This window comes from Rattus norvegicus, chromosome 7 (assembly GCF_021556685.1).
Source record: "Rattus norvegicus strain SHRSP/BbbUtx chromosome 7, alternate assembly SHRSP_T2T, whole genome shotgun sequence".
NCBI classification, from domain to species: Eukaryota; Metazoa; Chordata; class Mammalia; order Rodentia; family Muridae; genus Rattus; species Rattus norvegicus.
The window spans coordinates 48,085,704-48,097,945 of record NC_141540.1 but is presented as its reverse complement, the minus strand read 5'-3'; the positions used below and the strand labels follow the sequence as shown (position 1 = coordinate 48,097,945).

Below are 12,242 nucleotides of genomic sequence, written 5' to 3'. Positions count from 1 at the left end.
TTCAATTAAGAAACTTGCAGCTGGATCAATTTAGCTTTTAGAACTGATCATTATCATTGGGATAATTCCTTCAAAATGATTGTTATTTCAAATTTTGTTTACTTCAATATAACATTTGAATGCTCAGAAGGGGCTTGTTATTTTGAGAGCAGTGACAGTGAGGAACAGGTATCATAACCCTAAAAGAATGTCTTAAAGATGTTTTAACCATTGGAGCTTTTACTGTACAAAATGTTATCCAGACTTAAAGTGGCAAGCGTCGGGTCTTCTTTCATCCATGATGCTTAGACTTTATAAAATCACTATGCATGTATATATGGCATGGTCAGAGAGACAAACCTGCCTATGGACAAAGGAGGCAGGCAGGAATATGAACGTAGAGGTATGGAGGAATACAGTCAATTTATATTTTTATGAAAATGTCCTTATGAAAGTATTATTTACAATCAATATAAAACAATTATATTATATATACATATATAATTGTTACATATACTACATTGAATTTTTAGTAATACTGCAACATTTTTAAATATATATTATTCTGTCGAATGCTTTGTGCATGTTAGCACGTGCTACTAGTAAAGCAGGAGATCTGAAGGCACACGAGGAAATGAAATTATTTCCTAACAGCATAATATATAAATATATCAAGGCTTAGTTTATTTCACAGCAGATTTATTTATTTAGCTATGATCTATGTCACAGTGTTCTGCTTGTGAACTGTCTGTGGAGCCATATAGTAGATATTAAAATTCGGACAGGGCAGTTCAGGTTTGTGCTTTGAACCTGTAACATCCCAGGCAGTTGACACTGAGCGTAACTTTTCATTGTCCGAGCCTTAACTTCTTTCCAAGTGTCAATGGGCTGCTGTTGCCTACCCTCCAATTACCAAGATCTAGCTGTCATCCAGATAGGGAAATATATGTATGTATGTATAATGTATATATAGTATTTCCATCACAAGGAAGAGATTATACATTTATATACTTTCTTTCCAAGCAAATGGAATACATATAAAGATCATTATTTTGTGAATATTATGTAGACTACTTGTTTCATCCTGTCTTCTGTTTTAAATTTTCATTAAGACTTGTGACTGGTTTCAGTTTGACTTAGTGGAGTTCTAACTAGAACTCTGGCTATATAAACTGTCTTGAGACTCTAAGTGGGAGCAGAGTGGAAACTTATCCATTGGATCCTCAATGTACAAATCTTGTGCTTTTTGTCGTCTTTGAAATTTATATCGTTTAATGCCCAAGGCTAATGTGACAAGGTCAAGTGGTATTAGGTTTTCAGTAATGTCCTTTTGTCTTTCTGGTTTGAATTTTCTTGGAAAAAGTATTCACAAAATGTCAGTAAAGGAAAAAAGAACTATAGATGTTTGAGAAAAAGAAATCTAAAATCAGTTTTCTACCATCACAATGAATAGTCATGAATATCTACTTTTCCTGATTTAGATTTTAAAAAAAAGGACAATTTACAAACCATGATTTTAAAGGAATTGGTGTATGAAAAGATAAAATGTCATATTACAGAGATGTCTGACCATAGCAGATGCTTATTTATGTAAATCGATTTCATTGAAAACATATTGTTTTTACGATTACATTGATTATTTTCCTTTGATGTTTTAACATATATTTCACCATATAGCATAGAGAAGTACACACAACATTCTGGAGTAACAGAGTAACCATATTAGAAATGGAAAAATAATTCATTAACTATTGAGTTTTAGTAAAATGATAAGGATTTAATATTAAAATGTAGTAAAGTTCAAAAATAAAGGCACAAAAATAACAATGTATGATCCCTTTATACTGCACATAAAAATTCAAAATTTCATAGTATAAAAATTAATAAATAATATGATCAGGCATAAAACGTATAATATCAAGACTTAAATCTGATAATTATCTAACCACGATGTTTTAATTTTGTCCTGGCTCCATCCTCCTTTCCATCCACTGCCTTGCTTCTTCTCTGACTTCCCTTTGTTTATCCTCTCTTGCTTTTCTTCCTGTCACATCCATGTGGCATTTAAGTCAATTGTACTCTTATGTTGTACAAAGAAGTGTTTATAGGACCAATGTTTTTCATATTTTTCTCTTAGTATTTTTTTTTTTTTTTGGTTCTTTTTTTTCGGAGCTGGGGACCGAACCCAGGGCCTTGCGCTTCCTAGGTAAGCGCTCTACCACTGAGCTAAATCCCCAGCCCCCTCTTAGTATTTTTTATTCTTCACCCATTACCCACAAGTCTATTAAAGAAGTAGTATTACACAGGATTAGAATGAATGTTTGGATTGTACTTCTGAGTGACAATATTGAAAGGTATTTTCTTCTAGCCTCATTATTTCATCTAAGTTCCATCAGTAGTATCTTCTTTCCCTCTACTAATGAAGACCAGGGTAGTAGAAGGGAGGAGTCAAGGTGCATACAAGGGTGAGTCTGTACTAGACCCCAAGGGGTTTTAAGGCACAGTGCTGGTGTGTGTGGCCTCTGACCTTAGAATAATAGTTATGAGAGAGGGAGGGAGGGAGGCATGGAGAGGAGGATGGGGGTTGGGGGCAGCCATAAAGACACAAAGAGAAATGACAGAGTTCTTCTTTATCTGAATGTTATGATGAATAACTGTAGAATTCCAATGTTAATAGGAAGAATTAACTACAAAGACATTTCTGGTTATCATAATGAATTTAGGAAAATAAGTGTTTATATTAAAGATTCAAGTAAACCGGTGTAATTTTAATTTGGAAATAGCTATAGTAGTGCATTTTTATGCTACAAAGTATTGATTGACTTGTCTCCAATAGACATGCCAATCAAGATGAAATTAATTTGTGAAAACAGCTTTTATTTGAAATGCTATATATGTTATGTGTCAAAGATCACTTTATATTCTTTGCTTGAAAATTTTCTAGTGGCCTTTATAATATAAAAAATATAATAGAATTTTATATCAATAATTTCATTATTACAATTTAGCATACATAGTTATGAGAATGTATTTTAAATTATTTATGGCAAGATTACACACATTCTTTTAATGTAAAATTTTATAATGTTATTCTTCCTTATTCCACCTGGACTTAGCATTTTTATGTATTTATATATTTACATACATACATACACGGTCTGTTAAATTTTTTCTTATTGTTTACGTGTGTGTGCTATGCGGTTTCAAGGATTTCACTCTTCATTGGGCAACTAATAAACGAGCTAAACCCTGGGAGAGGCTAATTTTCCTCCTTCCAGGAGCTGCTAGTTGCCTCTGTACTTTTGGCTAGAAATAGAAGCCTAAAATATTTCTCCCTTTCATGCTAAAATGTCCATTGATATTGCAAGTATTTCTATCTTGTTGGTATAACTAGTTCTAGGGGAAACTGCTTCACAAACAAGTCTGACTCTTACAGTCTTTCTGAACCCTTCTCAAGACGTTCCTTAAGCGAAAGATTCCATAACTGTGATGTAGACGTAGCCTTTGGAACTGGGCTCCCCATAATTTATTAATCTCTACAGTGTGTCCAATTGTGGTTTACACACACACTCATGCACACACACACACACACACACACAAACAATAAATAATAATAATAATTGATTTGTGCTCTAGAGTGATAAATAGAGAAAGTGAGATAGTTATATTTAAATCAAAAACTTAAAAGATTATAGTAAACCCCTTCCCAAAGTTTGTCCCTTAAAGATTTAGGCCATGTGTTTAAACTAAAGATGGGAAAATAAATCATGTATTTTCTGTATAACTAGCTTTATAAAGAGATAAAACACAATAATAACCAAATAGCTACCCATTTTAAGTTGAATAGCAAATACACATCAAAGCCTATGGTATTTGTGACTGAAATTTGCAATTCCACGGTAATTTCTTTTTTAAATGAATCAAAATCTTCCATTATTGTAATGTTCCATGGTAAATTCTCTTTAAAAATGAACAACGGTTTTCCATAATAGGGTTACTTACATTCTTAGGCTTTTTACATTTTTAATAAATACTGTTACTCAATGTTTTAATTGAACTGCATTGTATTATGCAATTATAGAAATTGTATATAATTTCTTGTAATTATGTAATTGTACTAAGTAAATGAGTTGCACTTCAACTGAATTATATTAAGAATATGCTTGTTAATTTTTCAATGGACTTTTATATTTTGTTTTTAGTTTAGCAACAATTGTACCACTTTTTCATTTTGTGTCTTTGGAAAAGCTAGATGTCAGCAACAATTGTCTTTCTGGTAAGTTTGGAATTTTAATTTTTTTATTTTGAATAATAGGATTTTGAATTTGTTTCACATATCACAAAGTGTTGTTATGAATACATATGCATTTGTATATATAATAATGAGTAAAATGGCTAATTGTTTTTTTTATTCCTGGCTACTCACCTATTAAAAGTTGACTAAAGTATCATGAATTGCACAAATCCCCCTAAAATGTTTTTTCCAAGTACACTCTCAATCAGTCCCTTCTCAAGTAGCAGCCACAACCTGATTTTACCACCATAAGCTAATTTTGCCTTTATGTTAAACAAACAGCATTGCCTTCTGGGCTCCAAAATTTTTCACTTAGTATTTGTATAAAATTTATAACGTATCATTTTTTAATATTATTCATGTTGGCAATAATGTTACCTATTCACTAAAAATATACAATTTGAGTGTACAATTTTCGACTGATAGTTTGAAATTTTAGGTGCCATGAATGTAAAATTCATGCAGATATTCTTTTTTATTCTTTTTTTTTTACTTTTATTTTTTTTTTTACAGTTCAGTTGTTATCCCCTCCCCGGTCCTCCCTTCCCAGTCTCCAAGAGGATATCCCCACCCCTTTACTCCCTACCCCCCACCCCCCACCGCAACCCCCCACCCCCAGCAGGCCAGTGTCTAAAGGGTTGGCCACATCTCTCACTGAGGCCAGACTAGACAGTCCCCCACATACATACATACATACATACATACATACATATATATATATATATATATATATATATATATATATATGGGCATTCGTATCAGATAGGGTATGCTGATTGGTCTGAGAGATCTCAGGGGTTCAGGTTAGTTGAGACTGCTGGTCTTTCTTGTTTCCCTCCTCCTTAACTTCTTCCAGCCTTTCCCTAATTCAACCACAGGGGTCCCTGACTTCAGTCAATTGGTCAGCTCACAGTATCTGCATCTCTCTCAGTCTACTGCTTGCTGGGCCTTTCAAAAGTCAGCCATGCTGGGCTCCTGTCTGCTAGCACACCATCAGTAGCTAGCACACATCACACTAGCATCAGTAAAAATCAGTCTTTGGAGCCTCTCCTTGAGGTGGATTCTAAGTTGGGCTGGTCACTGGATTGCCTTTCCCTCAGCCTTTTCTTCATTTTTGTCCCTGCAGTTCTTTTAGACAGGAACAATTCTGGGTCAGTATTTTTGACTGAGAGATGGCAACCCCATCCCTCCACTTGATACCCTGTTTTTCTACAGGAGGTGGACCCTACAAGTTCCCTCTCCCCACTGTAGGACATTTCATCTAAGATCCCTTTGAATCCTGAGAGTCTCTCACCTCCCAGGTTTCTGGTACATTCTAGAGCCACCCTTCTGAGGTTGCCTGTTTCCATTCTTTATGTTGCCCCTCAGGGCTTCTCTCCTGTTTCCCCCTCACATATCTCATCCTGTTACCCTTTTCCCCTCCCTATCCCTTCTCCCACCCAGGTCCCTCCCTCCCTCTTCTGCCTCCCTTGATTGCTTTCTTCTCCCTCCTAAGTTGGGTTGAAGCATCCTCACTTGGGCCTTTCATCTCGTTAACCTTCTTGAGTTCTATGGATTGTATTCTGGTTATTATGGTTTTTTTTTTTTTGCTAATATCCACTTATTAGTGAGTACATACCATGCATGCCCTTTTGAGTCTGAGTTACTTCACTCAGGATGATATTTTCTAGTTTCTAGTTTCACCCATTTGCATTCATGCAGATATTCTAATGCAACCTTTTTTGAATACTTATGTATCCACTATGCATTTATTGGATAAGTGAATAAAATTATAACTTATGAATAATAGAGTAGGTGTAGGAGGATCATTTTGACAAGCAGTTTAATTGGTAGTGATGAATTCCTTGCTTGCAGGCTCAGTTTACCATCTTCTCCTGCAGGATGTTTCAGTTTTCCATCATGTGTACCTCTACTGTAGAGCCTTGCCTTCACAAGAGTGTATGTTGTTTTCAAGTTTAGGTATTCTCCGAGATTGGGGACCAGGTCTCATGTTGTTGGGGCTAAAACTGTTACTTAAGTTTTAGTGTCAGATTTATTAGCCCTTTGCTCTGACACTGGGCTATTATGTGTATTTTCCATCCTGTGTAACACCCATCATTTTGCCAGTGACGTGTAAAGAATTCTCAATATTCCTCCACCTTCTTCTCAATCCTTTTTTTTTCTATAAATTCTATTTTCTTTCATAACATATCTACTTTGATTCAGCAAAACAGACTCTCTATTCTACTGTAGAGAGAAAATTATTAAGGTCACAGAAAGATTAGAAGAAAATCTGTATTTCTCTTCTGTCAGATGTAGAAATAGGTGTGTTATGTCAGTGTCTTTATGCATACGCATACATTTGCATCTGCAGTCAGTATTCATTTTCTGTGGGAAAGAAGTCCATACGCATGGCTTTGTACAGCAGCCTAGATTTGTTTACAGGTTTTTCTTCTCAAAATATAACAGGTCTACCCAGTTCTGTCTGTTTATATTGAGCTTTAACAAATATTGCTACTTTGTGTTTGCTGTCATAATTTTTGTTTCAATTATAGTGGAACATGAAGTACATCATCTCATTTAGTCCTCACACACCAAGACAGACTAAAGCTGGCTTGTGGAAATGATTTGCCTAAGTTCACACATTTGCTAAATGGTAGAAACATAATTTTATACTCGTCCATTTTCCACTTAATACCCTGTCTGTTGCAAGAACATAGAAATCTTAAATATTACTTCGTTTTTAACAGAGTAATGGGGAAAATAGAGATTATGACATTTTATTTTTAAAATATTTATAGTTTTAACATTTTCAAAATACATTTTAATCAATTTCCTTCTTTGTAGATCTCACAAATGTCATGTGTTGGTTCAATGCATGCTACTCTCTCGGTGAGCTTTGTCTCATTGGAAACCCAGTACTACAGGAAGTAAACTGGAGGTGAGGAATCCATTTGTAATCCATGAATATCATGGGTGTCTATTTTCCATTTGCCATAGGTTGATAAAATATTAAATATTTACTAGTTCTTGAGGAAAAAAATCTGATACAAAACTTCCTACAAAAGTATTCAAATTACTTGAAAATAATTTGTATTTTCTTTGAGTGACATCAACACAGTTCTAAAATACCATTAGCCTAACATATTTCTTCACATATCGACGAGTAAATGGAAACTTGAACGTTTGATTGTGATGCAAGCAGTTGGTGGCAAGTCAACTTATTATGATATTAGGTTAGATTTTGCTTTTATAAAGGAGCCATCTTTTGTCAACTCCTTGTAAGCCGGTTAAATTATAGCTTACCATTTCAGTCATTTTCTTTGGACAAAATAAAACTGAGCTGGTATGTTTCCTTTCTTTAAAACTCAGCCTGTCATATTTCAGTGAGATCAATTGTTCTAATATACATTTCATTATCTATAAGAAGAGATTCATTTATCTAGAGGGTTTAAAATCAAGAAGTCTATAAAATATGGATTTGTTAATGAAAGGACTAACTCAACTTTGATACAGTTTGCTTTGGTGAACTTTATATAACCCCATGGTACCAACAAAGGGATTAGTTATAGATTTTCCCAATGGATTTCTTACTTTCATGTCAAGCCAGTGATAACATGCAAAAAACTGATGTACTGAAAAAAAATTTCTTTTAAAACATAATCCACAGGCAACATTTGAAATCTCCTTTGAGAATTCGTTTCATTGACTGATGATTAATGGACCTTGTTAAGTGGCAGAATACACATCAGGAAGTTTTCACTGAATGAAATATTGATTTGACTCTTGAGTAGGAGGAGCCCAGCTGGAAAAACTAATCTTGGAATCTCGCAGTGTTCTTATACTTCATTCCCGACATTAATCAGCCTCCTCATACGTTCCCTGTAAGCTCTTATGCCTGACCGGTGAACTTAAGGACAATCCACACACCGTGGCCTTTCAGAGCTCTGAGGATGGTTCACTTCAAATCTTGAAGAAGGGAAAAATCAATTAAAATAAGACACTAAGTCCAACTTGAACTTTGATTATATATCTCAAAATGTTAACTCATTGTTACTGTCTTGAACACCAAAGAGAGTTTTTACATTTAAAAGAATTTCAAATTAACTTGATTAAAGTGAACTGCTTGGGGACTTTTATGTGTCAAAATGAGTAAGACAATATCAACATATGCCTCACATAGAAGTTCAAACCTAGCTCACTCTTAGTGAAAATTTACTCTTTAAAATACTTGATGTAACAATATTTATCTCAGTAGCTAAGTAGAAAGTATTCAGAGTAGAAATATTATTTTGTTCCTTCTTTATCTGGTTGTTTCCACATGAGTAGCACTTAATGACTGCCAACTGCAATATTTTGGATCATATCTAACATACAGTGATGTCTTCTTCATTATTTTCTTTGCATAAAATATATTCATCTTTAAATGAAATATGTGTGGTCATATGTTCTTATATCACCATGGATCTGATAAAATACTTTTATATTTTCCTCAAAGTTTATATTAGCATACTTAGTTAGCATGACTTTTTACTGTGTAATTATTTTGGATTGAATGTTGTTGTTTCTGTGTATTTGATGTACATTAACCATATCCAGTGTTCCTGGAGTATTGCTCTAAGAAGCTTTTATATTACTTGTGTAAAATTAATGTCTGCTTCAGTCAGGGAACTAATCTCTGTAATATGAGAGGTTAATAATAGTTTTTATAACCTATCTGTAAAATGAGAGGTTAATAATGTTTTTATTTTTATTAGACAAATTCTTGTTGGTATTTGTCATATATAAGATAATGCTACAAGTGTGTGCTTGATGTGTTTTTTTAATTAAAACAATTTACAAATTATTAGAATTTGCTAATTTTCATAGTTTTTTAATTTTAAAATATTTTATGCTTTGAGAGTTTGATACACTGTATTTTGATTATATTCACCCTTAGTACCTCCTTGGTTCACCTCCACCTTCTTACCCATCTATCTCCTAGTACTCTGCCCCCTGCCCCTCCTCCCCTTCCTCTCTCTAATTTTCCTCTTCCTCCTTCCCCTCCTCCGTGTGCGCATGCGTGTGTGTGTGTGTGTGTGTGTGTGTGTGTGTGTGTGTGTGTGCCTCACGTGCAGCCCAGCTCCTCTTGAGAATGGGGCCTTAGAGTGACTGAACTACAATGAGTCACACCATTAGAAAAAACAAAACAACAACAAAAAACCAACTATCCCTTTCTCAGAATCCATCAGATGCTCATAGCTCCTCAGCTGGTGGAGAGCTTTTTCTGCTAATCTTCACCCACCTTTCAGGGATTGTTATCAGGTTTGGCTCTTACAGTCTTTGCAATACCTCCTCCTCCAAAGATCACTGAACCTTTTCAGAAGAGGATTTACCTTTTCCTAATGTCTTCATAAGGATTCCATGCTTAAAGTAATTTGAGAATGTAGAGTTGGTAACATAAACATTTGCTGTATTTTTTTTCTTTTTCTTTTTTTAGGAGCTGGGAATCGAACCCAGGGCCTTGTGCTTGCTAGGCAAGTGCTCTACCACTAAGCTAAATCCCCAACCCCACATAAACATTTTCTATATTTACTTATTCATATTATCTTTTCACCAGTAAAATTAAAAATTTACCATGAAATTGTAATGTTAGAGAAGAGATTCACACATCTAAATAATTTATATCCACTAGTTGTCTTTTTCCAATTATATATATATTTATGAACTATTTCTTACATATATATTTTCCCTTTTATTGAAAAATAGGTTCTTTTTATGTCAACTGTAAACTCAAGCAGTAAGTGCAGCATCCCATGTCCTCGGTTGACAACATGTATGAAGTCCCACGCTGTTTAAATCCTGCACATGATTTGTTATAGTGGGCAAGCCTATATTAATACCTTGTTGTCACTCCTCATTGTTACCATGTAAGGCATGGTAAATTTACTCTACTAAATATATATCTTCTGTATTTTGGCAAGTGCATACTTGTATTAAACTACATTGAGAATTCCACTTCTTTTAGAATCTATGTTCCTCCAGTCTCCTAACCTGTGATAGACAGTGTTTTTTCTACCCTCTTTTCATAATTCTACATTTCCATGGGGATCATAGAATGAGAACCAAACAGTAAGAAGTACCATTATATTTATATCCTTCTCTAAATATAAATTTTGTTTTCTTCATGCTTTGGCTTTGTGGGTCACTTCTTTTTGGCTCTCAGTAACCTCTTGGCCTGCTGTCCAAGTTCACTTCATCCCACCTACTGAATGACAACTTGCTTGCTTCCAGGTTTAGGCTGTTAGGAGATAAACATTTTATGCTTGTTATGTGAAATCTATGGTTATTTCAAAACATAAGTCCTTATAAAGATAAGTAACTTCTTTCCTACTTCTAATAGACATTCTATACTTCAAGCATTACCTGCTCTGAGAGTCCTCAATGGTGACATGCTGAATTCTTCCTCCAATGTCCATATTGAAGAATACTATCATCAAGACCTAAGATATTTCTTGGCACTTTGTCAGTACCAACTTCAAGAGTTCAACTTATTATTTGAAAAGTCTATCACACAGAGGGGGTAAGATCCCGATAGTCCTTCTGTTGTATTTAAAATAAATAATATAAATACATGATTAAATATATAATTACCACAGTGACACTAGTTTGACTAGAAGCAATGTGTTTGGGGAATGTTTTATTTTGAACATCATGTATATTCTTAAAATATGTCCATGTATATTTTGAATATAATTTTCTAATAGTTATAAATGTATTCAACAATAACTTTTCACAAGATTGAGTATCCTCTAAGAATTTATAGTTACAAGGGAATAAAGTTTGAAAGCATATGAAGTACATACCAGGGTAGCATATTACACATTATATTTATATATTACTCTACCACATCATCACAGTGGAGAAAGCCTGTCAGTGTTTCTACGTGAGACCAAGGACAAAAGCTGGGAGTTATTTTAATCCAATATTGAAAACTGATAACTTTCTTTTTCTGACATTTAATTATTTTTTCTATTAATCAACTTAATTTTTTCAGTCTACATTCTTATCATTGCCCCTACCCCAGTCTCTCCCTCATAAAGTCCCTCCCCATGCACTCACCCCTTCCCTGCTGTGTGGGTGGCGTTCCCCACCCTCCTGGGTGGGTATAGCCCCAACCCTGGTACATCATGTCTCTGCAGGGCTGGGTGGATTCTCTCCCACTGAGGCCAGACAAGGTAGCCCAGTTAGAGGAATGGATGCTACAGACAGGCAACAGCTCTAAGGTCATCCTCCACTCCATTTGTTGGGGGACCTTCAGTTCTTAATGCATTACAGTGGGTAAACTATAATCATCTTTCCATATCAGAATTTAAAATTTTAATTGGCCCAGAAAATACATGAGAATTAGTATTTCTGAATGATTTCTGAGTGTTTCAATATAGTTCCAGTGTAAAGAGAAAAATAATGTTCTTCCTAATATTTCATGTAATTACTCAGCTATATCTTCTTTCATTTTTATTTTTGAGATTATAATATAATTATACCATTTTTTAAATTTCTTTTCCTTACTCTCAGCCTTCTTATGTACCTCCTTAATGGGAAATGTCTAGAGCCAGAGTCCATCATGTTCTCAGATAATATTTGCTGAACAATTATAGCAAATGTAATTGTTAGCCAAGAGAGAATTTCAGAAAGACCTCTTTTAAATTCATGGACTTCTTTTACTTTAATGGTGTATGTATGTGTATGTCTGAGTAACAATAACATAAGGATATAAGTTGTGCATACATGTAATGGCGTATGCATGTGCACACACGCACACACACACACACACACACACACACACGTAAGTAATACAAGTTGCTCAGTCTGTGTATTATCATTGTGTTTATGTTTTCAGAGTTGATCATTTCTGAGAGATAGACACCTGGTAAGATCAATTTGTTATGAGAATGTCTAGGAGCCTAAATCGTAACTTAGGTTTAATATTTACATTATCATATTTCTC

The 12,242-nt window shown here is 34.4% G+C and overlaps 1 protein-coding gene across 2 annotated transcripts in view; it reads left to right on the top strand.

Moving 5' to 3' along the window:
- The window catches only part of Lrriq1 (leucine-rich repeats and IQ motif containing 1), a 218,294-nt gene that overhangs the window by 53,317 nt on the left and 152,735 nt on the right, over positions 1–12,242 (top strand). For both annotated transcript variants that reach the window (NM_001447135.1, XM_087556318.1), the window contains 3 exon segments: positions 4,182–4,255; positions 7,100–7,193; positions 10,635–10,814. In NM_001447135.1, the coding sequence (NP_001434064.1) occupies positions 4,182–4,255; positions 7,100–7,193; positions 10,635–10,814 (348 nt within the window).